The sequence below is a fragment of the Cyprinodon variegatus genome, unplaced genomic scaffold (genome assembly GCF_000732505.1).
Source record: "Cyprinodon variegatus isolate N-32 unplaced genomic scaffold, C_variegatus-1.0 Scaffold61, whole genome shotgun sequence".
Classification (NCBI taxonomy): domain Eukaryota; kingdom Metazoa; phylum Chordata; class Actinopteri; order Cyprinodontiformes; family Cyprinodontidae; genus Cyprinodon; species Cyprinodon variegatus.
The window spans coordinates 692,340-717,433 of NW_015150514.1; the positions used below are offsets into that span (position 1 = coordinate 692,340).

Sequence of the window (25,094 nt, forward strand, 5' to 3'; positions counted from 1 at the left end):
CCATAGACCTCCATTATTTGAATGTCAGCAGACAGCAAGAAGCCTCCCAGATCTCCAGATGCATTTGAGATATCAAAAAAGTACTCTAGAGTGTTTTTCAGCATGGGGGTGAGTAGAAAATGAAGGCTAATCATGTTTTGGGTGTACTATTCCTTTAATATCTAATAAAAAAAAATCATAAGGGGTAAAGTTTTGTTGTGATCAAAATGAACTTTGTTCATTGTAAATATTCATCTGCTTGACACAGCCCTCTACAGGTGTCTCTACCTGCCAAAGATGATACTGACCTGTGCTGGCGAGGGACATACGCCGGTATTTTTCCTTGGTTGGTGTTCCTTCATTGGCACCAGCTGTGGCAATGGCAAAGGCTGAGGCAGCAGAAAGGGCACTGCGGTTATTCTCAAGCTCCCGGCATGAAGACACTACCATGCCATTGTTAAAGGAAAACAGGGAAAACTCTGAAAAGGGGGAAATAAAAATTAATTCATTGGTTAGAAACAAAAGCAAATATTACAGAAAAGAGGAGTTACTTTAAAGTTAAAAAATATTTTAGGATTAGCACCTCTAATATTTATTTCTTAGACTTGCTTTGTCTGGTCAAATTGTTGACCATTGGAGGGCAACCAAGAGCTAAAACCGATATAGAACAGCATGTCCTGCTTCTCATGGTAGCGATGGTGAACACTCCACTGAGCCTGCCTCTCTGCCTCCCTCTATTACTCACTTCTTCCCCACTCTGCCTTCCTCCGTTCACCCGGGGGCGGTATAGAAGAACACGCACATCGTTGCTAAGGTACAAGGTTTCCTTCCACCTACTCACACAAGGCACTGGCTTCCCTTATATCCAGCAACGTGGGAAGAGAACTCACTGGGGATGGATTGTGCTTGACAACCTACGGGGTGGATGCTCCTTTGCTCTATGGCATGGGGAGGGCCAGGATGCCGTGGGTGGTGTTTATCAAGACCTTATTTGGTTGTACCTGTCCTCTTGTTCCAAAACAAAAAGAAGTTTGTTTTGAAGTTTACTGATGCAATTTTTTCATTTACTTGTTATTAAATAAAAAAGGAGTGCTTGCATTTTTTGCATTTTTTAGTCTTGTAGCAGAATAAAAACCTGATTTTACCATTCTTATATTTTGGCACTGTATGCATCAAACCTGAAAACTCTAACCCTGAATCTGATTTCTCATAACTTGGAATGTGGAAAAACCCACAGCTCAGATGGAGCAGTCCACACAGCATACCCTTGGAAGAAGGTGCTCTGCGCAGATGAAGCCAAGGTTAATACACAATGCGACAGTGGTATTTGACAAGAGCAAAAAAATAATATTGAAGCATGTATTTTAAAATATTTTGAGAATCTGTAGCAAAACTTTCTGCTGACCCAATCTAGCAGAGATTAAGGGATTTTATAAAGAAAAAATGGAAAAGATGTCTGTCTTTATATTTGCAAAGCAGTAAAGACAAACCCTATTGAATTCAATTCAAAAACACTTTGTGCTGGTCCTGCAACCCACCATTTATATTTGGAAATATTTGAAGGTATTATTTTGTGTCCACTTCTATATATCCCCTGCTCTATAATGGTAAAAAAAAAAACACCAAATGTAAAAAAGTTAAAGGACCATATAAAATAGCTTTTAAGGAATACTGTACAGGTTAAATCCTTCCTACAGTTTAAATTCCTTCAAAGGGGCATTTAGCAATGGCATTTTGGACTAATTTAAACAAATCAGAGGCTCTTATTCGCTGTTTTAGACATTTGCAAACAAACACAACTGGAAAGCACAGCTTACCATTTTCTCTAATCCCTAAACCTCGGCAATTTCTCTACTGCATTACTCCTGGAACCAGTTTCCTTTCTGTTATAACCACCGAATGTCAACTTAAAAAGAAATAGCAAGTGATTTACAACAAGCTCAAGAAAAGCAGCAGTTGAAAAGTTCTACTGTACCCGAGTTTTTTGACTTGACATTCTTCGGTGTTGATGGAGACTTGGGTGGAGACATTTCTGATTCTGCCTCATCACTCTGACTCGGCTCTTCATTGCATTCCTCTCTGACTGACAGATCTAGACCCAGAATTCAGAGAGTATAGAGATAAATAAAAGGAAGAGCACAAAGTAAAATAACAGAGCCTGCATTCAGATCAGTGTAACTTGAGATGAAGAAATTGGGGGAGATATGCAAATGAGATGCATTCAAGTGAAAAAGTTGCAAGAAATGGGATTAAACTCAGTTATTACAGCTAAAAGTAATGCTATAATCACCTTGAACTACCTTTTCGTACCAACAACTATTATTTCCTGTATTTTGAAGGTCAAAACCACATTCAGCAAATCACAAAGCTGTTCTGACCTTGTTTACTGGGAGCTGACTCTTCAGCTTTGCCCTCGGCTTTGGGCTCTCCCTCATCAGGAATTTTGCTGGCCATTGTGCTAGACACGTAGAGCTTGTTAATGTCGAGTGTGGTCTTGCTGAAGGGTGACATGGTTGTGTGCATGCTTGCATAGCCATTGGGAGAGCAGCTGAGCGCAGCGAGGTCCAGGGCCTTGCCCCCAGTGATGATGGGGATGTTGAGAGAGAGTTTGCGACGACGATTCGGAGAGGAATTCTTGGTGATGGAAAGAGGCGGTGGGGAGGAGAACTTGCGGCTGGCACGTGGCGATGTAGGTGGCTCACCGTAAAGGAGTTTGTTGTTCTGGCTGCTGACGAAGAAGAGCTCCAGAGAGCTGCAGAAAATAGTGGGGGGGTGCAAACAGAGTTGACTTAAGGCTAAGTGGGAACTGTAAAGATTTGAGCTTTGGTTCCAAAATAAGGTGAGATCGTAGCAATAATGGCTATAATGGATTTGCACTGGGTCTCAGAAGCGGAGGCAGAACCGCAGGGCTACTTGGGAGCTCCTGCCTCCTTTATTTAAACTACTTTGTTTAAGACATTATCCTCCTTACTCTGAGAGCCACCCCCTCTGATGGCCTATAAATAGCATGTCAAGTGACAGTGTGGGAGGCACGGGTGCTGCCAACAGCAACAAGCCCAGGGGAGGCCCACAGAGACATGGGGATAGAGACGCAGAAAGAAAGGGGAGCCGAATAAACACAAACAGGGGAAGAGGGAGGAAGAGACTGGGCTTCAGTAATAAAAGACGAGCAAGGCTGAAAATAGTGATACAGAGAGGGAGGGCACTGGAGAGGAGCAACATAGTTGATATGGATTCCACCACAGCGCAGGTTGCTGGATGCGAGTGGGCGAATGGGAAGCCTCCAGACCTGTATGATGCCAAACTGCAGCCATGGCGTGTCTCCTTGCAGAAATTCACGAAAAACACTTAAATAAGGAGATTAGAGGAATGATCTGAAATGAAGACACTTAATGGGGTACAGGAGAGTTAAGAGAGATGTAAATTAGAGGAGGGCAAAATAAGAGTAGAAAGTTGAGAGTGTAAGCAAGTCAAGGAGGCAAATATACTTTTGATTAGAAAACAAGAGGAAAGTATGACAAAAAGGAGGAAGGAGGAGGAGGAGAAGAGCGCAGGGTGCAAAACACCAACGTCAATATTTAATACCATGGAGCTGCTGCAGATGATGGGGAAGACAGGGGAGCGGGGGAGAGGGTGGGGTCCTGCAGCAGAGTGGAAGGTTGCCATGGTGACAGTGCTGCAGAGAGAGGGATGGTCAGACTCACCGAAAGAAAAATAAAAGCAAGAGAACAACACAGGGCAATAGAAAGAGGAGACGGAGAATTATAAGGGAAGAATGAGGAGGACAGAGAAAGTTTGCTGGTGTGACCTCTCACTGCCTCCTTCTATCTCCATCCTCACTAGGACCAAGTAACACAGCAGGACGGAGGTTTTCACAGACAGTCCACTTGAGAGCAAAGAATAATTCAGACACTGGGGATGCCCTACCTGTCTACTGCACCTTTAAAGCTTCCCTTCCTCCTCCAGTAAGGCAATTTCAAAGTTTGGCGAGCAGCGGCCATGGCCTACCCATTTAGATTTCAGTGTACTTAAAAAAAAGAATTTCTGATCAAATAAATACAGCTTTTGAATACAGACACATTTAATCCAAGTTAAATCAGTTACATCAGAGGGTAATAAAATTCAATTTATTATATCAAGTAAAAAGGTAATTCTTCCAAGAAATATCCATTCTGTAAAGTATGTGGCCACAGTGGGGAAGAACAAATTCCTTCAACAGGAGGAAACCTACATGACAACTTAACTTTAGTACAACAGCCTAGGACTTTGTAGCTTGGTTTGTAATCCACCTTGATATTTTTTTTCAAAAGGATATACAGTAACCACTAAACTCATCTTCTCATACGGAGAACCTTGACAGTAGACAGGATGTGTTTTCTGTTTTGCTTAACTAGAGACAGTCATAACAACAAAATTACTCATTTTAATGCATTTCAGATAGAGAGTTCTAAAGACTAAACTGTGTGTAGACTAAACACTGTTTATTTATTTGTTCTACATCAGACAGTAATAAACCTTTTTACTGGCAGACTCATTAAGGCTTGATATACAGCAGTACACAGAAACATGTCTCACTCAAAACTAAAGTACTTTCAGTACCGCAATAAAATAAAGGATTATTCAAGAGAACAAACCTTTTAAAGTAGAAAAATTGAACCCTTAAATCCCTGCAAAGGAAATGTACAAACTACATTTCCACTTTGCCACCACCTCAAGAAAAATGTGTTTCAGGAAAAGACACTGATGTTCTCTGTAAACCCTAAACCAACACTATTTCACGTTCTCCCCATGCCTGCATTAGTATGTAAAATCTACCTTTGTGATCAAGCAGTAAACAGACAAACATTGAAAACATGAAATGGATGCCAGCGACTACAATCACCTTTAATAGTGAGAGCTCCAAAACAGAGTAATCTTACATACCGTGCAGGGATGGCACTGATTGGCTTCTTGTAGATGGTGATGAGCTTGTCCAGGACTACGTCTGCACTAGTGAAGACGCGGTATGAATGGAGAAAGGTGTTCAGAAAGTCAATGGAGAGGAAGCGCAAGTCGATCAGCCTCTCCAGCAGACGCTCCACACTGGCATAGCGGATCTGAAGCACCTTGCATGAGTTCATCATCTTGCTGAAGCGAATGTCGACATCATCGCAGTACAAGCTAGTGTCTGACCTGCAGGGTATTACATTTCATTAGAGGGGGGAAATGTTCCTTATAATACTTTTACTACCTGTATTAATACCACCCAATTTTAAGTAAGCCTTCAGAATCATTTGTGGATCATAGGAGTTTTCCTTTGTTAGTCTGTTAACTTCCCCAAGAGGAGAGGAGGACAAAAAGAAAAAGACATTTTACCGCTTCATAAAATGTAACAGCAAATTGCATTGCCTCCAAAGTGATAAGAGGAAAACATATGTTTTTCTAGTTTATTCCATCAGATTTTAATAAGATCTTATGAAAGTAAATTGGTGGGAAAAAAAACATTAATAATTCAGGTCTCTTGGATCATGCACATAACAGCTTATACATCATGCTTTATTCAGTATTATCTTCTTGTTGGTCATGTTTTTGATAATAAATTTGAATGCATGGTTAAGGCATGGCTTTAGGGCTTGAAGTTATATTTGATAGGAAATTCTGCTATTCAAAAAATATATAGTCCATGTTAATTGATTATTTGTGAAGTATTTTGAGAAGTATTTTGTAGTCTTTCCTAACACTCCTTCCAGTCTTTCTGCATGTTTAATATATGTGCATTGCTATGCAGGACCAGACTCTTACTTGATCATCTGTGGCACTGTGACTTTACTGTTTTCCTCAAAGGCGTTCATCATCAGGCCATTGCAGCGAATGTTGTCAATGCACTGTAATAGTAAAAAGAGTATTGCTCACCGTGAGCAGGAAACAAAAAGTGAGGGATGTGGTACACAAATGTCTTGACATTGCAGGTTTCAGTGCCTCCTCCATACCAAAGGTCTGTGTTCTTTAATAGAAATGTATCAATTTAAAAAGGACTTTATTACCTGCTAGTATAATTGTGTTTGACTTTTAAGATCTTTTACAACCAAGATTTTTTAAAATACTGATTAAATCTGCTCTCAATAATGCAAACTGATCTTTCTCCCTGTCAAGCTTTACACATGCAAAGACATACCTGGCTTATGTCACTTGTCCATGCTGACTTTTCCTGTCGGGATGAAGCTACAAGGATGACAGTGTATGGTTGGCCCTCTTTGGGCTCCACCATGACTTTAAAGTCCAGATGCTCTGCATCCTGGCCGCTCCGCTCCCCTTTAACTGCAGTTTAACAATTAAACAAACCAACATTACAAAAAAAATGTTTACAAATCCTTGCAATTGCACCAAGACCGTAAATGTTCAGCAACAGATTTCACTTGCATACCTTATTTACATGTACTGGTTATAACCTAATAACTTATAAATGTGAGAGACCTCCTTCAGTGTTGTGATGAATATGATGCTCCTATGCAAATAGAACTCGCTTAATAGCTTCTTTTTAATTTACCCTCGCCAATCTCTACACGCCAGACAGTGTCAGAGTGAAGCTACATGCAGTAAGCATGATTAAATCAACAAAGACATACCGGTACAAGGAAGCAGCCATAACCTTGGAACTTCTTCTGGTTTGCCACATTACAACCACAAACTAAAAATTATTTATAGATTTTATTGAATTTATATGTGTTGAAACAACACAAAGTAGATAAACTTTGTTAAGTAGAATATAAATGATACGGGTTCTCCTAAATAAGTTGTGGATCCCTGCAGCTCCTCTGGATCTCTTAGATACGTCTCAGATTAAGTTAGTTTATGTTGTCGGTCATATTTTAGAGCTCAACTGTCCTTTTATTTAGAGGATGGAGAGATTTTCTGTAACATGGTGAAAGCTTGGAATATCATTTTAAAATTGTAAACCTCCTTTGACTTCTCCTTATCTTTATCTTTAAACTGTCTAGTGTGTCCCCTGGCATTTATGAGGCTATTTGTTTTTGTTTATTTATACATTTCTGATTCCTTCGAAAAACAATACTTTCTTTAACAAGTACTAGATTAAATGCATGCCACACTTTTCAGGTTTTGATGTGTAAAGATGTTTTGATGTGATTTACACATAATATCTCAATAATGCATTTTATTTTTCTGGGAGTAATGTGACAAAATGTAAAAAAATAAAGATTAAGAAAATTTTTATCATTTGGTATCCACTCTTTATTAACGTCTCACTAAGCAGACAGTGGGTTTCAGCACGAAGGTCACAGATATGCTGCCAAAATCACCAGCTATGTTCCGTCCTAATATGCTACTGCAAGAAAAAATACTTTGACCTTTTTCCTGGATAGGGCCACATTTTACAGTTGCCTTTTGTATCTCTGCTTCTGTCTCCTTGATTCCCAGACAGCCTCGGCAGATGGCTGCTCACACAGCCTGTTTCTGCTGGAGGTTTCTTCCTGTTAAAAGGGAGTTTTTCCTTTCCACTGTCGCTACAAGCATGCTTAATGTGGGTGATTGACTTTGAGTCAACTGGTTTTCCTTAGAGAGAAAACTTTGACTCAATTTGACTGTATGATCTGGTGAACTGTAAAGTACCTTGAGATGACGGCATCTGTTGTTAATCGCCGCTATATAAATAAACTGAATTGAATTGAAATTAAATAACTATTCAGAAAGATTTCCGAGAGCAGAAAGAGGAGCTAAAGGTTCTTATGGTAAAAAACAAGGAAGCATATAGAGTTATCTTATATGCACTGATATATTGTAATTCTTTTAAACCCTGCTTAACAGCCATGACTTATGAAATCACTTTATCTAAGTCAATGATTGTATGAAAAAATGTGTAAAACATCTAATATACACAGTATCTAGCACACCTAATATACCAGCTTTTCTCTACTTTTTTATGTACTCTAGATTTTAACTAAAAAACTAAAATAAAAATAACCTGGGATACAAGTAAAAATAGTAACTTACACTCTTCATCCGTCCCCTCGGGCTCCTCCATCAGAGTACAGTCTATAAGCGACACTACTCCATTCTGTGACAGGATTAAAAAGTCATTAACTCATCCTGGATTTCTTCTTGAGATCCATAATAAAGCACTTTTATATGAGCATTGCTATAAACATATTGCTACATGTACTCTGAGTAATCTAAAGGTGTTTTAAAAGCTCAAATACTGTTTGTAATTAATACCAGATGTATTTTGTCAGTAATCTATTGTAGTTTTCATTTATTTCAGCTCCTTTCTGGATGCAACTCAGGATTTACCTTTGTGAGATGAAGTTTTCCTCCAGAACTTCGGGTACATATGATGAGATGCTTAGAGAAGAGGAAGCACTGTCTCTCTCCTTCCTTTTTCAGAGACAGAGAGCCCAGACGTCCTCTTGTGATTTTCCCTTTCTCACTCATGGGCACCTGGATTAGAGAACCTGTGCACACATACACACCCACACACAGTTATGCAACATGTGATTGTAAATGCATTGATTTTTCTTTGTTTGGGGGGGTAGCAGGGGGGTAAACTTAAAAACAAAACAGATTTTATTATTGGATTTCTGCAGTTTTTCAATAATTTTTTTATGCATCAAGCGTCAGGTTGTTATTTGTTTTTTCTTTTTCTCTTTCAGATTATTAGACTGAGCAGGATTGGTGGTGCCAGCTAACAAACAAGCCTCCCTTACCTTGTCTCACAAATGTTTGGCTGGTGTCAAGCAACACCTCACAGCCCTCTACAATCATGCGCTCGATGGCCAGGTTCTTTCTGATGTTCTCAGTTTCACTCACCTCATCATGCATGATTCTGAAAGGAATAACAAACACAGATAAACTGAAAAATCACAAAACTATTTCAGAAATAAATTGGAAAAGTTGAACAATACACAGCTTACGCATAGAATATTTCATTGCCATTTATTTCTGTTAATTAAGACGTAATGGCAGTGGTAAGCCATTAGGGCCTTCAAAGCCTTCACTGTTGGCCTAAAATCCTTTAAAAACACTTACCTACATTTATAACCTAAATGTAAACATTTTTTTCCCCAACAGTAATAATTTATTCCAAACAATCCATTCTCTGGATTTTGTAGCGTTTCTCTTGGCTGCGCTGGATTCTTTACATTTATCTTGTTGTTATATCTTTTGTCCATTCAGATTTCAGCCTTAGTGCGTTGCTATGTCAATCAAATCTGCTCAGGGCCTTCAGAATCAGCACTGCTGGCTGATCATACATATATACATACATACATATAAGACTAGACCCTGCATCGACTGTCCATCGTGCATATCTACGTATGTCTATCGATGTTACCTCAACTATATTAGAGAGGAACATTTTCTTCAACCAATCAGATTTCAGACTTGCCCCACTGAGCTAGCTATGATTTTCTGCCCTCTAATTGGTCAGTTAGAGCAAAATATTTCCAGCCAAGTTAAGCTAGTGACAATCTGCATTTTAGATTTGCTTTTGTTAAAAGATTTTTCTGGCCTCTGTAGTATTCTGGCGGATACTACATGGAGATACTTAGTCTTCCTGCACAACGACAGGATTTTGTTTATAAATAATCAGCATCTCTGGTGAGTGTGACATATTTTATTTTCATGTGTTAATCTCTATTTTAGCTGGTAATTAGATGCATATTGAATCTGAACAGCTCCTGATGATGTATATGTGGCGGAGCTATGGTTATAGAGGATTGTGGTTGTCTTATACTCAGCTTCTTGCTTAATTGAGCTCTGTATTCACCCTCACACTAATCTTCCTCTCGGTTGTATCGGCGCTTGTTACATTTCATATAAAATACTATTAGTGGTGAAAGTGGTGATATTAACCCCTTGACATCAGTCGTTGCAAATATGGAACAAACCTTTTGTATTGACATGATAACATCTGCATCAATATATATAGTTATATTTGGACATCAAGGGATAAAAAGTAGATTAAGTTGAGGGGTGCCCACTGAAGGCCTAGGTACCATTTGCACCATCCACCACTGCATAATGAGGTTATTGTTAGTCTCTGGCCAGCAGTCATTCACCTTCCACAAGGAGTGTAAGCTACAGAGAGTCATTGCCAAAAAAATAGTCTTCCCACAGACTACTCTTGATATCATTAATTAAAGATTTAGTGGAAAGAAAATGTGAAGAAGACCCACAAGCAGCAGAGATAACTTCAGCTTTAAAATGATTCTGAAGCAAAGTCCATTAAAAGGTTTTCAGGAGATTTACAATATATGAGAGGTGGATGGATTTGGGTCTTCAAGAAAAACAACAACATAGCATTGCCTGCATCTCCTGGACTGGGGAGAAAATTACTGGACCGTTAACTAGTGGGACAATGTTTTCAGATGAATCTGAAATCTTGTAAATTAAGGTTCCAGCATCTGGAGGAAACTTGGGAAAATACATAACCAAAGTAGCCTAAGCTTCAGTGTAAAATTCTATATGAGCAATGATGGTTTGGGACCCAGGTCATGATGACATGGCTTATCTGCACCGGTCATGCCATCTGCATCACATGCATTTAAGTTGCTTCACATTTATGTTTTAAAAGTTATTTTATCAGTCAAAAGTTTTCAGTGACACACTCAATTTTGGGTTTTCTGTACAAATTTGACAGAAATACAGTTAAAATATTGATGTTTAATCAATTTGTTCCGTCTGTAGGTTTATTGTTTTGAAACAAACTACAGAGAATTTTGAATTTACAGAGATTTAATTGGACTGACAAAAACAGACACTTTCGGAGAGCTTAGAAATGTCTCAATCAGTTTTACCAGTAGAACATAGTTGGGAAGTTAAAGACAGCTGGATTGTGGATTTCCTTTAAAGCAGATAGACAAAAAATAAGTCTACCTGGATATTTCCTCCAGTTTTGACTTGGCAAAGTCTAAACTGTTGCGTTCCACGTGCTCATGAGGAGTATGAGCCAGTAACTCATGCAGTGTCAGGATATAGCGAGGAATCTGAAAAGAGGAGAGACATTTGTTTTGAATTAGTCTGGCTTGTGCCCTTTCTCTGCTGAACAGTTTCCACATTCTCCTAATTCAATTGCCAGTAATGTATGTCAATTTCAAATAAAGTAAGCAGCCATCTAGTGTATAAATAAGTGTGTCTCAGAGTGATTGATCTGCTTGTAATGAAATTTGAAAACCTCCTCTAATGCCGCCATTGTATGAGAAGCTGCCACTTGAATTGTTACAAACAGAATCTTGTCACTCACGTTCAACACAGACTGACATGCACAGTCATAGACTAAAAGTAAAAAGATGTGGCTTTGAAGTAACACTGTTGGTTGATTTAACAGTGATAGAAATCAGAAATCTCAGAAAACGTAGCCCCTGAGCTGCTACAGCGTCCTCTTAGAGATACATAAAGTTCAGGTTAGAGTATATATTTTTCTATGATTTAATCTAATTAGTGAGAATTTTTATGAATTATGTGTATTTTATTACATCTCCCTGTCACAATTGTGAATTTTACCTGGAACATGGGGTAAGTGAGGAATGTCTCCAGTGTCCTTTCCTCACAGTCAGGCTTGGCTTCATACTGCTTCAGCAATTTGTCAAAGTCTCTGTTCTGCTTGCAGTGTGCCAGGATCTGCAGACTGTACTGATGATTCCTCACAAACTCTTGATAGATGTTCAACATGGGCAGCAGGATGTCAAACAGGTCAGCTAAAAATGGAAGCAACATTTCCAAAAACTGTTAGAACATTTCATGTGTTTTAACCATGAAAGACTAACACACTTTATCCCATGTAATGTGCATGCATTATCTATTTGCTGCCCTGTAACTCTGCAACCCATCAATACAGTCAAGTGCAAACAGTTGTCTTCATAATTCACATAAGTAAATAGCATCAAACTGTGGTATTTACTCGGTATAATTTTCTCAGTAAAGTAAATGAAGATCTGAGAGGTTTGCTTTTCCATATTTATGAACAAACAGCATTATGAGGAACCACTAACTACAATCTACGGACAGTACAGGTGTGCTTGGTATCCTCCACAAATCTAGCCTCTACTAAAGAGTTGCAAGAAGACTTGTTTAAAGAAAGTCATAAAAGTTTCATACTTAAGTTTGTAAAAGCAAAGGAGAGAAAAGATATCAACATTGCACCTGACCCTAAACAAAGATTCCTCATATGTTGGTGGAAGCATCATAATGTGGGAATCATTTTCTTCAGTGGAGAAAGGGAATCTATTCAGAATCGATGTAAATGCATAACAAACTTTAAAAAAAGACACATAGAAATCCTATAAGGTATGACGCAACAGGGCAATGTGTAATTATGTTTGAGTGATTTGAATTGTATTTGCATGTTCTCCCTGTGCATGTGTGGGTTCTCTCCGGGTACTCCGGCTTGCTCCCACAGTCCAAAAACATGTCTGTTAGGTGAATTAGCTTCTCTAAATTCTCCTTAGGCATGAGTGTGTGTGTGTGCATGGTTGTGTGTCTTTGTGGGTCTATGTGTTGTCCTGCAACAGACTCGGGAACTGGTCCAGGGTGTACCCCGCCTCTCGCCCATAGACTACCAGTGATAGGCACCGGCACCAAGGACTACGCGGGAGAAAATGGATGGATGGATGGATGGATGGATGGATGGATGGATGGATGGATGGATGGATGGATGGATGGATGGATGGATGGATGGATGGATGGATGGATGGATGGATGGATGGATGGATGGATGGATGGATGGATTTGAACTGCTTCAAACTGATGAGTCAAATCCAGTAGAAACACTCTATATTTGTTTGACCTCTGCATTTCTCAGAAACACAGCATCAAAATTCATGAAGTGTCTGAGCTTCTTACCTAGAACCAGTGTTGGCCAGCTGGCTATCCTGGCCTTAAGGCCCTGGTAGAAGATCTGATGGAGGAACATGATGGTCTCACTGACAAAACACAGGTAAACATGGACAATACTGGTTAATTAAACATTTTGTCTCTCTTTCTTTAGGTAAAAGAATTATTGCCAGTGTAAGTTAAGGACAACCTGTTGAGGAAGATGCTGCTGACATCGTCATGAGTGATAGGGGGTTTCTTGGAGCTAGCTGCCATGCGGAGAGGCCGCAGGAAGTTGTTGACCAAGATGTGGAGCTGCTGAACGTACTCAGCTTCTGCCTCCAGCATGCTGAACACTACCTGGTTTCTCTTCCTCATGCTTTCAGCATGAGGGGAACGGATGTAGTCCTGGATGATGGTTTTCCATTTCCTACGGCAAATCCAGCCTCGCAAAAAGCTCTGCACCTGTGTGTACAGTAAAACATTACGGTTTATGTTGCCAGGGTTTTTATTAACAGTTGAGTTCAAACCTTATCTGATTATTAAACATTAACAATCAGGTATCAGATTTTATTTCTTAAATATAGCACCGTTTTATGTGTTTTTGCTCTCACAAGGTGGTTTTAGGATATAAGTGGAAAGCTTGCACCGAAAACCTGACTCAGTTTAGTCATTACTGTTTAAATGAAATGCAGCTCAGGAGAAATTATATCTTAACAGTTTGGAGTTATTCATTTTATTTAAATAGCTGGTAAAACTTTTAGATTTGCTTTGTACTAAATTAGTCTGTATTGTACATAGAGATTAGTTTGATTAACATCCAGGTCTAAGCACAATGGACTTAACTGGATGAAAATGGGTCAAGTCAGCATTAGATTTGACCAAAATATAAACTAGGCTGGGGCTGCTACTAAAGATTATTTTGCAAATAGATTTTTTTCGATCACTCAATTAATAATCAGATAGCCAAAGGTTCATTAAAGAAGACTTTTTACGAAATTAATCCAGAAGAAACTAAAACATTTCCTCTTGAGGAGTTCTGGATAGAGCACTTTTTTTTTTACAGTTTTGGTATAATTACTGCTCTAAGTGGGTCACTCTGTCAGCTAAAGGCACTTTTTAAAGTTGTGATACTCCAGTTAACGATTAATCATTTACTAAATTAGTTGATGATTATTTCAATAATCGATTAACCACGATTAATTCGATTAATTGTTTCCGCCCATATATTAACATCCTCTGTATGAAATGCAACATTTTGAGTTTTGTACTAAATATACAAAATTATTTTGCTTCTTCAAACAAAATTATTGAGAACTTTACTTCTTAAATCAAACATGTTTTAATTAAGGATTGTGTAACATTTTATTTCAATTGAGACTTAACTGAAACTATAAAAACCTAAAGACAGAATGAATAATTTAAGGAGGAATAATGCAGTAAATGTTTCACATCTATTGGGTGTTCAACCAACCATTTAAGCTAAGCTGCTGATCTTCTTCCTTTCTTCGTCTCTCAGTTTAAATGTACATACCATTTTTCTCCTAAGTAACTTTAAATCTCTATTATTTTTTAAAGCCTGGTAGCACAGCACCTTCTTGATCTTCTTGATCTCTGTGTCATCGTCACTGGGTGGCACCTCTGGATTTGACTGGATCTTCTCATTATCCTTCAGGAGTCCTGCAATCTAAGGGAAAAAGGGAATCATTTTAAAATATACACATAAAAAAAACACTCTGGGCTTATTATTTGATTAATTAAACAAATGGTTTAAGAGTGGTTGTATAAAAAGGATGATTATGCCAAACTTAAACCGAGTGTGACATATTTGTCTATTTAACATTATGTTTTTTAAGCCATGGAAATAAAGGAAATAATAAATTAATTATGTGAATCTGATTGTGGTTTATTTATAACAATAATTCATATTATTTATAATGTACTTTACATAAGAATCTCAAAGTGCTACAAACAAAGGGTAAAAAAAGAAAGAAAATTTAGACAAAAGTTAAATCTAAAAATTGTATTTTTTGTATTTAATAATTTTCATGATCTTATTTTTGTTGCTTTTTGTTTGTTGCACTTTAAAATACAAATTTGTAGTGCACTATAAACAATATTTATACAGTAATTATTATAAATGTGCCACATCTAAGGAGGAGCTTTTTATCAGCGCACCTTCTGCTTCTAGTTACCAAGTTTCAATTAGCAGTTTTTGGATGGCATTCAAGATTTGAAAATTGTCTTTTTCTTATTTACTCCAGTTATATTTGGTTGAAACTACATTTCTACATTACATTTCTTTAGATAATCTGAAACATCAAAGTGATCCATGCTGCTAACCCCAGATGTTTTAATTGATTTTACTATTATTGTGATGCAAACTGCCTTCTGACAATCTTTACTTTGATTTATAGGTGATTCAAAGAAGTGATACACATAAATACTCAATTGGCCACAAAAAGATAATATTTGGCAAATGTTACATTGCCATGTTTCAGTCAAACTTTCAACACTCAAAATATTAAAAAAAGAATCATTTTCGATAAAGAACTGGTAATAAACTACATCCATTACTGTCTAAGACTGTGACCATGAAAAGGGATAAAGGAAATTTTTATTTTGTAGTGCACCCTTTAGTATGAACAACAAAAGCTGACTCATGCATATTGAAATGCTGGTTTCAATTCAAACCTCCATTAGCACGTTAAAGAGAGACACATTTGATCTAGTTTAGGCTGAATAATGAAGATACAAAACATTCAGCAGTATAATAGAGTCTCTAGGGGCCACTACAAGATACCACTCATCATGAATTCATAATACTATGGATAAAAATCTGTGTCAGGACCTTTGCGCTCTCTGCCTCATTACTTTTAGTTACATAGTTTCTTTCACCTTTCCCACTGTGTGCATTGCAATTAGTCAAATACAGACATGTACGAGCATATGTTCGACAAGAATGAAATCACGAGGCAACTTACCTCCGATTTTAGCCTTTCTATCTCAATTTCCCCGTCCTCTATCTGTTGTCGAAGCTGTTTGGCTACTGTTTTCTCTGTCTCTACTATCTGGAGAAGGTGAAGATATTTCTGCATGAGGGTCTCATGCTCTGTAGCCAGGTTTCTGTAACTGCACAAGCACATACATCCAGACATTGAAAAACCCTCCAAATAATTTCATGTGAATTACAAGAGAATAAATTAAATGAAATAACATTAAGCATGAAAAAAAATAAATTGACATTATTTTAAGAAGTACAGAATTACATAAAAGGAACAGCAAAATGCATATTTCTCCTTCATGAGAAACCTTCAGTCACTATTAAGAGCAAACGTTTTTATAGGTGTCTTCTGATCACCGATGCATTTAGATTAATCTTCTATTGTTCCATCTTTTGTTCAATATTTTAGGAATAACAGAGTGACCCACAGTCTTTACTTCCCCACAGAACCCATGTGTAGATCAAAGAATCAAAATTTGGTAGATTACACACCAGCACTTCTGCTTGCTTCAAATATTGACATATTGCTTCATTAAAAGTTGATTTATATCTTCATAAAGAGGTTTATTGCTTTTACTGAACATAGGTTGATATTACCTCAAAGAAGACACCAAAGCAAGAAGGACAAACATTAGATCTAAATTTGTACATTAAACATCAGTGTTCCTACAATACTACAGGCAGCTTGTCCCTATGCAGTCATTACTGCTGTATTTATTGACCACTAATCAATATAATCTACACTGAGTTCAATCAATTGACCTTTTGTGCAGCAAATGCTACCTGTCAACATTTAAAGACTGCTTTCATTGCCTTATTGTTCCTATCCAATCAGAGCTGCTTCTCTCTTTATACTGTTTTGCCAATAGTAATGTCTCTTCAGTTACATGCATAGGACATACACCATGCAGATAAATGGATATCCTCTCATGTTCTTCAAGATGACTAATAGGAAATTGAAATTGTGGTCCAAAGTGAGGAGAAATTATGCACGTTTATCAGGTGATCTGTATCAGGTTTGGGATTTCTATGGGAAGGTTACCCGCATCTATCAATTCCTTTCTTAATGATGCTGCCTGTTTCTAGATCATTACCCACCCTTACCATGCTGAATAGTCAGTATGAGACAAACACATGGTGCTGTTAACCCTTTAAAGCCCAATTCAAGAATAAAACAAAACAGAAAATTACTTTTTTTCTGTTTGAAGTCCTTATTTGGCCTTTTAACAAAATATGTAAAAAGAAAAAACAGAAATACATTTTTGATATTAATAATTTATTACTATGCGATAAGTCAAGATTTATTTTGGTATAGTCTTCTGCCCTCTGTTATCAGGTATATCTGATTGTGTACAATAGGATTCTGAGCAAAGTTTTTACCATTAAATTATGCAAAACGTGTCAGGCGCAAAACATTCCAGAAACCATATGTATCAAATATAATACATTTGGCATTACAGGGTTAACTACCTGAAGACATCTGCACTGTAAGGCAGTGTTTGAAAACCTTTTACATAGACTGTTTGGTGAAACAGTTGTTAGCACTGCTTCCTAACAACCAGAAGGTCTTGGGTGAAATTGGGTAACTTGGGTTGCTGTGTGTGTTAAACGTGTATTAAAGTGTGCCGAAAAATTTGCTCCCTGTTTATACAGGGGGCCCTGTCCTTTTACTCCAATTTCCTCTTCTCATCCAAAAACAAGCCATTCTTTGAGGACATGTGTTTGCATGGTTTTCTGCTCCATAATGCTGTTAGAAACAGTCACCCCACTCGTCAACATCCTATTAAAGATTTAACAATACCAGAAAATGAATAGAAGGCATTATAAGTTTATCTTTTCTAGTTTAACAGACTATGCATTCTGTTTTAATGTTAATAGTTGACTTTTCAGTTTGTTGGGCAATACTTCAAAATTGCAAGACTTTGCTTCTTAAAATAAAATGTGAGTGCCTCAGTAACAAGTTTTGAAGTCCTAGATGGGTTCTGTTGGATATTTGCTTCTGCCAATCAGCATGCAGCTGAGGCCTCACACTGTCAGTATGTCAGCCTTTTGTTTGTTTATGTAAACTTTCATATTAAGGTAGAAGGTTGTGTGCATAACTTACCTGGCCTGTGTGATGGCAGCCACCCACTCGTCGCAGTCCTTGACGTCTTCTGTACGTAGCTCCAAAGGCTTCTGGTTCTCATGACTGAATGTCACAGTAAAGTAATACTGGAAACACAATTGAGAGCAGAAGGTTACCTACTAACTTTGAAAATAAAGAAGAAAAACAAGTAAGATAGACAGAATTATTTAGAAGTGAAACATGCTGAAATAAATAATTTGGCAAAAGGAACAAAAAATCATTTTGCCAACTGAAGGTGGTTGCAGCCTCTTTAGTGTAGAGATGGAGTTCGAGATCTTCTCTTTTGCTCTCTTCTTTGCAGCACACTAAAATGATTTCGCATATAATTTGGCATTGGGAAGGTGGAAGAAGTTTGACTCTGTTTGATAAGTAATTTCAGTAAAGTGGTGCTGACCCAGTCTCAGCAAAAAAAAAAAGAAAGATTTTGTTTCATTTGGAAGAGAAGCTAGCCCACTGTATTTTAGTTCCATGTCTTTATCCTATTTTGTACAATTTTTATAAAACTGAGTGTTTGTTTCTGAAAAGATAAAAAAAGGTCTGCTATGATCCAGTACATATGTTCAGCAGATTTTGATTAACTTCACACATTTAACGTTTTGATGTTAGGAGAAAAGAAAAAAAATAACTCCAGATCTGCTGCTAAACTTGTAGATTTTTTTATTGCATTCATCTTTTTTCCTCACTATACATAGTGACAAAATACGCATTGGTTTCTATCTATCTTTATGGTGGAAAAAAATGAAATAGTAGGCTTAACATTTTATGTCCAAAGGATTTAGAAAGGAAAAGGTTATGAAATAAAGTTTCTAAATAGCCGATCAATTTGGAGGTAAATTGTAGATCTAAAATGTTTCATTTAAATCAATCTTATAGAGCCTTTAATTGGTATCAACAAGACCACGACTGATTTTGTAAAAGAAATCCTAAAATTGGATTCCAAGTACAGTTACTCAAGCCAAACACTAAATTAGTCAAATAATTTGTGGGAGATTCTGCTGTGCAATTAAACAGGTAAAAATACTTGCCTGTGTCTCTGTGATTTGGGAAGATGCTAGAAATCCTTTAAGAAAAGGTAGGAGGAGTTTCACAATGATATGTACAGTATGTGTGCTGTTTAACATCAGCTCTGAAATACAGTATTGAGGTTTAAGCAAATTTGTTTTGTTTTGTTTGTTCTATTGATTTGGCAGTGACACAAACACTCAATCTCTTTTACTGTGATTTTCAGCTGTAAAGGTTACCTTGCAGCAATTATTTTAATGTACATTGTACTGAATTGTTCTCTAAAAGGCTCAGAGGATAAAGCAAAGTGGTGGTCATGGCACAAATAATACAAATATGGTGTCTGTTGTCAAAATGCATCAAATTATACAACAGTGATGCATTGTAAACAGGCCCCACTCAAATACAATACATTGGATTTGTTTTTTCCCCCCTTTAAAATGTGAGAGAGCACTCATTTGTGAAAGGGAGTAATGTTCCATATTTCCTGATGAGCAACAGAACAGGTTGTTGTCAATAATGTGCTTCCCATACCGCATCCTGTGAGGTGGAGTTGCAGACCTTTGAGGCAGATGAATTTGACCAAACATTATTGCAGCTTTGTTTGTTTGTGTTTTTATTTGAGTAGCTTGAATAGGCATGTTGCAGTAAAATTAGACAACAATGCAAGAAGGATTTATTCTAAAACTTGCAGAAAGTTTAAAGTCTATGAGTAGCAGAAGGAAAAGAAATGATACGGATTGTGACGTGTGCTACTAGGTACTTTTAGTACTATTTTGAAATGCATTTTTCTTGTTTTGCTTGTTTGCATGTCTCTTATTGACATGACAGACATCAGACCTCTGTTACGGCAGCATATTTGATTAAAAAAAGGTCAATATGGCTCTCTTGTGATAGAAGCCATTCTGTTTTAATTGAAACAATTTATTTTGCATGAACAATTCAGGTTACCAGAGAAACTAATCATGAATCTAAAAAGGAACAAAGCAAACAAATGTTGATTACTAAAATAAATAAATAAATAAACATTGTCCCATTTTTCATAAGCCATTTTTTTTGTGTGCGCACCAAATGGAGCACAATGCTAAGGCATATTATTGCAGATTTCGTTGGCCCCCTTCAAATGCACTTTTTCAGATGCAAATACGGGTTGCCATGGTAACTGTGGGCTTAAACGTAACTCGCCTTCTAAATGGGGAATAAGAACATTTAAAAAGTAGAACACTCCAAAGAATACAATGAGAACGCAGAGACAGACATGTACGGAGGGAGGGAGGGAGAGATCTTTTTGCCTTTTTTGAGGAGTGCAGGGCTATAAAAAGCATCGTAGCCCTGCGAAGTGCCAGTTGGCTTGGCATCTATCCCCTGCATTGTCCCTTTCTCTGACACACACAGATAAGATCCAGAAAACCTCCCGGTTATCCCTCCCGTAGCTTTAACATGCACATACACACAATACATAGACACAAAGCTTGCTAAAAAAGTGTAAAAACCAGCTTTAATCTTTAACACTTTTAATGTCAGGATGGGTACAGTAGCTTTGCCTCTGATGACCTCTCCAGTCTGCTCATCGACTCTGCTGCCATTCTCTGTTTTTATCAGAGCAGCGGAAAAGAGAATCTGTATGCCCAAACACACATGCATCAAGTAGTCTTTTGTGTCCTTGTTTTACCTGTTCTGTAGAGCTCAACAGCTCTACAGACTGACCCTGGTGGATGCAGCTCAACACAGGGAGGCAAATATTGACTTTTGAGTCAATTTGAGGTGTGCATACTAGGTCAGATGATTGGTCAAAGACATGCAGATTTAGATAACTATAAAAATATGATGCAAAGAAAAAAAAAGATTAACAATCTAAATCTATTTTTTAACATAAAGATGTTACATAAAGACACACATGGTGAACAGAGGATCAAACTGAAGGCTTTCGAATTCAGTTAAAGCAATGCTGAAATAAATTTAGTGCAGCAGTCTGCATGAACGGCTGTTGTCATAGATGTCACTCGGTACATATTTCATGCATGACGACAGGCCATGCTTGGCCAAGAATGATATTCAATAAACAGCTCAGTACGTGTGTTTGGCAAAACATGTTTAAAACCTTAAAATCCTGAAAATTTTCAAATTCTGAATCTCAGATCTTAATCGTGATTTTAAAACAGGAGCAAGGAGAAAGGGGGGGAGTTATGATGTTCAGCACCACGGACAGAGACAGAGAAACAAACAAGCACAGATAGTAGGAGTCACGCATATGATCTTTTTGCATCTTTAATCTTCTGAGACATTAGGATATAAATGAAAGCCTGAAAAGTCAAAATAACTACTACAAAAATAATATTTAAGATGACAAACAAATATTTTCCTTTGCGTGGAACGTAGCAGTTTTTCCAAAGACAGAACATTAGACCTCGACAATCACCAGGTATGATTGAACTGACTCTTCCATCAGAGCCTGTACTGCCAGGCTGTACTGAGAAGAACACTGTTTGATGTGGAACTTTTTATTGATGGAGAAATAACTAACCAGTTACTTTATAAGAAGTGTCCCATGAAATGTAAAAAGCTGTTTAAAAGAAATGTACTTTCTAAGAATCATTGGGTAAGGGATTTTTTTGGTAACGCAAATCTTATTGAACAATGTGAAGCAAGGTTATTTTGTTCTTTTTCACCATATGCAGAAAGATTAGCTTTGATTTAGTAAACCATGTTTTCCAGTGACGGCTGCCTCTCATAACAGTGACTTTAGCACTGCTCTCAGTAAAAATAGTTAAAAAGAGCAAGAAATCTGGGAGTTTTTCTGAATGTTCTTTATATAATACCACAAAACCAGTCCTTGATGTCAAGAGAATCTGATTAAACAGCACACTTAAGGATCTTGTTCAACATGATCTTTTTTCTTCTGAGATTTTCCTGTTACTTAGTATTTTTTTTATTTTATTTAGAAATGTTAAATACATCACTTTCACTCGAAAATGTTTAGTGAGCATGGCCTGAATACTTTAAAAACAATGTGAAACTGAAGTGGATATGGGACATTTCTCTAGATTTATTTACTCCGACATTCAGACTTGTTTAGATGCTGAGTTTTATTTTTATTTTCTTGCATGTCTTTTTTACTTTCTACTTTTGATCACACTTAAAGTCATTTATGTTGTCCTCATTTTCTGTTGGTGTTTTATAAAGAATAATAACTGACTTATATTAAAATATTATATTAAAAAGAAACTTAAAACAATATCTCAGCAAAAATAAGAATCACATCTTCAAGTAAGAAAAAAAATGAGGTTTATCTCCTGTGTTGCAGGGAAACTAAAGAGGCTGCAGCTGGCAAAAAAGATTTTAGGTGACTGCAGATACAGCTCTCAACAGCTTTAATCCCTCTGCAATATATATATAATCTGCATAAAAATAGTCAAATCGGGGATGAATTGAGACGAAAACAGGGAGCCATAATGCGACATGGTTAAACTGTCGCTCACTGCTGTCGTTAACACCTCATGATAATGAGGGAGCTATCAAATGGACCGCAGCTATAAAGTGGGGAGACACAGTTGCCAAGGTAGGATGCTATAAATATCAAGCCGAGGAATTAAATCAATACGTCAAAACGCCAAAGGGAGCAGCTCTTCTTTGCAAAGACTGCAAAGTTTGCACGCAGCCTAAGTTTTTTTTCAATTTCTTTTTTTTTTTTCAATATCTGTGAGTTTCTTTAATTTAATACTTTAAAGAAGAAAGTTGTGCAATAGAAAACCCTGCAACTAAAAATATTTAACTGAGGTTTTACGTCACTGATGCTAATTTTAAACAAATTGCTGCTTGAACAGATTCTTTGAGGGCAAAATTGACACTAACCATCTGTCTGGGTGACGCAATTGCGTAAATCCACGTCAAGTGGACGAAAATCCAATCACTGGGAGATAAAAGTGTATTTATGCTATTATATACATATAATATACAACTACTGTGCTGCTGGTTCATGTGCTGGGTTTTCTACAGTTATCAAAGAAAGTTTTGAGTGACTAAACAAATGCATCAGGATGATCCCTCTGATCAGCTCCTACCTGCTTCTCCAGGCATTCCTTCGCTGACATAGACGGTTTGGGAGACGGAGCCCGGTCACAGACGCATCCCTCTAACAAGTACAGTCCTGAGGGGCGTGAGCTGGACTCGCTCTCGAAATAAAACATCATATTCTGCAATAAGGCGAACCACTTCGAATGCCATTTTGTGTTGTCTGAGCTTTTCTTACTCAAGAAGCCTCGCCTGGTCCCGTCTTTCTTTGCCAAAATGGCCAGATAGGTGATGTGGCCATCATTGAGTCTCACCCCTTTCTGCATTTTGGGCTGGGGATCCGGGAGGCTCGCCTGCGGATTCTTACATCTTTCTTAAGCCCTCACACTTCCAAAACACAGTCCAAATTGTTGGGCTCCTTCAGTCAACTCCTTAGTTCCCCTCATCTTTCCTGTTTCGAAGACGCTGGCACTGGAAGGGGGACAAGAGAGGAGCTGATGCGCACTCAGAGCCACAGAGGCGCATCCACGCCGCTCCGCTCAGAGCTCTCCACGCTGCGGGCGTACTACGGAGGACCCGACGCCGTGTCAGAGCAGCCCTGCCGAACAATCATGATGAGGCACTGAGCTACCCACGTGCACGGGAGCGCGCGCGCACACACTTAGCATCCTGCCCTCAGAAGGCAGGAGAGAGCGCAGTCATGTGATCTATCTATCTATCTATCTATCTATCTATCTATCTATCTATCTATCTATCTATCTATCTATCTATCTATCTATCTATCTATCTATCTATCTATCTATCTATCTATCTATCTATCTATCTATGCATTTTTTAAGCATATTGAACAGAGACATTTAAGTCCATATTAAATTACGTTTTATATTGCCAATGCATAGTGGTGCAAGTCTTAACAGTTTTTTATGTGTTTAATTGAGGCATTTTGACCTCTTTTGAAAAATAGCTCAATGAAAAAAATAAAAGCTGTAGGCATTTACTTAATTATATTTAGTTGCTTTAAGACACTTGTTGTATGTCCTACCCTGCTAACATGAAACAATTCTATTAAAGTAACTAAATATGATTAAGCAATGCCAAAAATTATTGCATTAGTTTTTTCAGTGTTCTATCGTTTAGATACCATAGTTGTTTTTAGTTAAATAAGCTGCAAATGTTGATTAACATTTTGATTGAGCTATGTGAGGAGGAAAAATCATCGACTTGCTAACTAACTAACTTTTGCATACATCAAGCATGTTTCTTTATCTGCACCCTATTCACAGCTGTTCATGAAGTCATGAATATTAAAAAAGTTAGAATGTTTACTATATATGAACCATGTCTTTTGCAGCTTCTATTAGAATAATTATTGCTTTATGTGTTAGCTTCAATGGGTTTTTCCTCTCTGATTGCAGCATTTGTATTTTGCATTTGTGAAGAATTTTTCACCTTTTTTCACTTACACCTTGTTTTTCACTTAGTGACACAGTACTCAGATATGTATCTTTACTGTACATTTGAAATATTTGACCTTGGTATAATCTTTAGCTGAGTCAGACAGTTTCTGGGAGTGAGGGACCATGAATTAATGTTTCTCAGCCTTTTACTTCAAATGTGATCAGGTATTTCCTTATTCAATTCCCTTTCCCAATCTGTCTTTACACTTTAAACGAGATGGCTGTTTTCAGCTATACATTTTCGGGGATGTTCATCTACATTTTTCTAATGTTATGGTTTCAATATTGTCAATATGATACAAAATATCTAACCTGTATTATTAAAAACATTTTTTAATCAATTGTATTTTTTTTACCTGCTTGAATAATGCAAACAAATCCTTGATGTATGAGGCCCCCACACAATACAATCCCAACTCTTTCCGTCGGTTAAATCCAGAATTGAAGGGGTAAAGATTGATTTGCATAGAATGGTATGAAAGATAGAGCACCGAGTTGAATATGTTTGATAAATTGTTTACAGATCTAAATCACATCATGTGACTGGATTGCAAATGTAAGATGATTTTCTTAGATGAATGGGGGACATTAATGGGCCCTGATCGAGTAAGGGAGAGGATCTTCCTGCTCCATGTCCAATCACCTGTCAAGCTTAACTCCTGGTCTAACCATTTAGGGAAAAAAAAACAAAAAAAACAATGTAGGTAAGCTC

At 37.5% G+C, this 25,094-nt stretch overlaps 1 protein-coding gene across 1 annotated transcript in view; it reads right to left on the minus strand.

Annotated features, from left to right (window-relative positions):
• Nucleotides 1-23,530, minus strand: part of LOC107082755 (ras-specific guanine nucleotide-releasing factor 1-like) — a 36,509-nt gene extending 12,979 nt beyond the window's left edge. The window contains exons 1-17 of the mRNA XM_015371587.1: nucleotides 22,976-23,530; nucleotides 17,892-17,998; nucleotides 15,768-15,915; nucleotides 14,378-14,470; nucleotides 12,995-13,248; nucleotides 12,814-12,893; nucleotides 11,476-11,669; nucleotides 10,849-10,958; nucleotides 8,679-8,797; nucleotides 8,266-8,426; nucleotides 7,969-8,032; nucleotides 6,134-6,276; nucleotides 5,761-5,843; nucleotides 4,903-5,151; nucleotides 2,358-2,731; nucleotides 1,955-2,071; nucleotides 213-458 (exon numbers count right to left, since the gene is read on the minus strand). Coding sequence (XP_015227073.1) covers nucleotides 213-458; nucleotides 1,955-2,071; nucleotides 2,358-2,731; nucleotides 4,903-5,151; nucleotides 5,761-5,843; nucleotides 6,134-6,276; nucleotides 7,969-8,032; nucleotides 8,266-8,426; nucleotides 8,679-8,797; nucleotides 10,849-10,958; nucleotides 11,476-11,669; nucleotides 12,814-12,893; nucleotides 12,995-13,248; nucleotides 14,378-14,470; nucleotides 15,768-15,915; nucleotides 17,892-17,998; nucleotides 22,976-23,251 — 2,818 coding nt within the window. The 5' untranslated portion in view covers nucleotides 23,252-23,530. The remainder of the gene's footprint in view (nucleotides 1-212; nucleotides 459-1,954; nucleotides 2,072-2,357; nucleotides 2,732-4,902; nucleotides 5,152-5,760; nucleotides 5,844-6,133; nucleotides 6,277-7,968; nucleotides 8,033-8,265; nucleotides 8,427-8,678; nucleotides 8,798-10,848; nucleotides 10,959-11,475; nucleotides 11,670-12,813; nucleotides 12,894-12,994; nucleotides 13,249-14,377; nucleotides 14,471-15,767; nucleotides 15,916-17,891; nucleotides 17,999-22,975) is intronic.
• Between the last annotated feature and the right edge of the window lie 1,564 nt (nucleotides 23,531-25,094).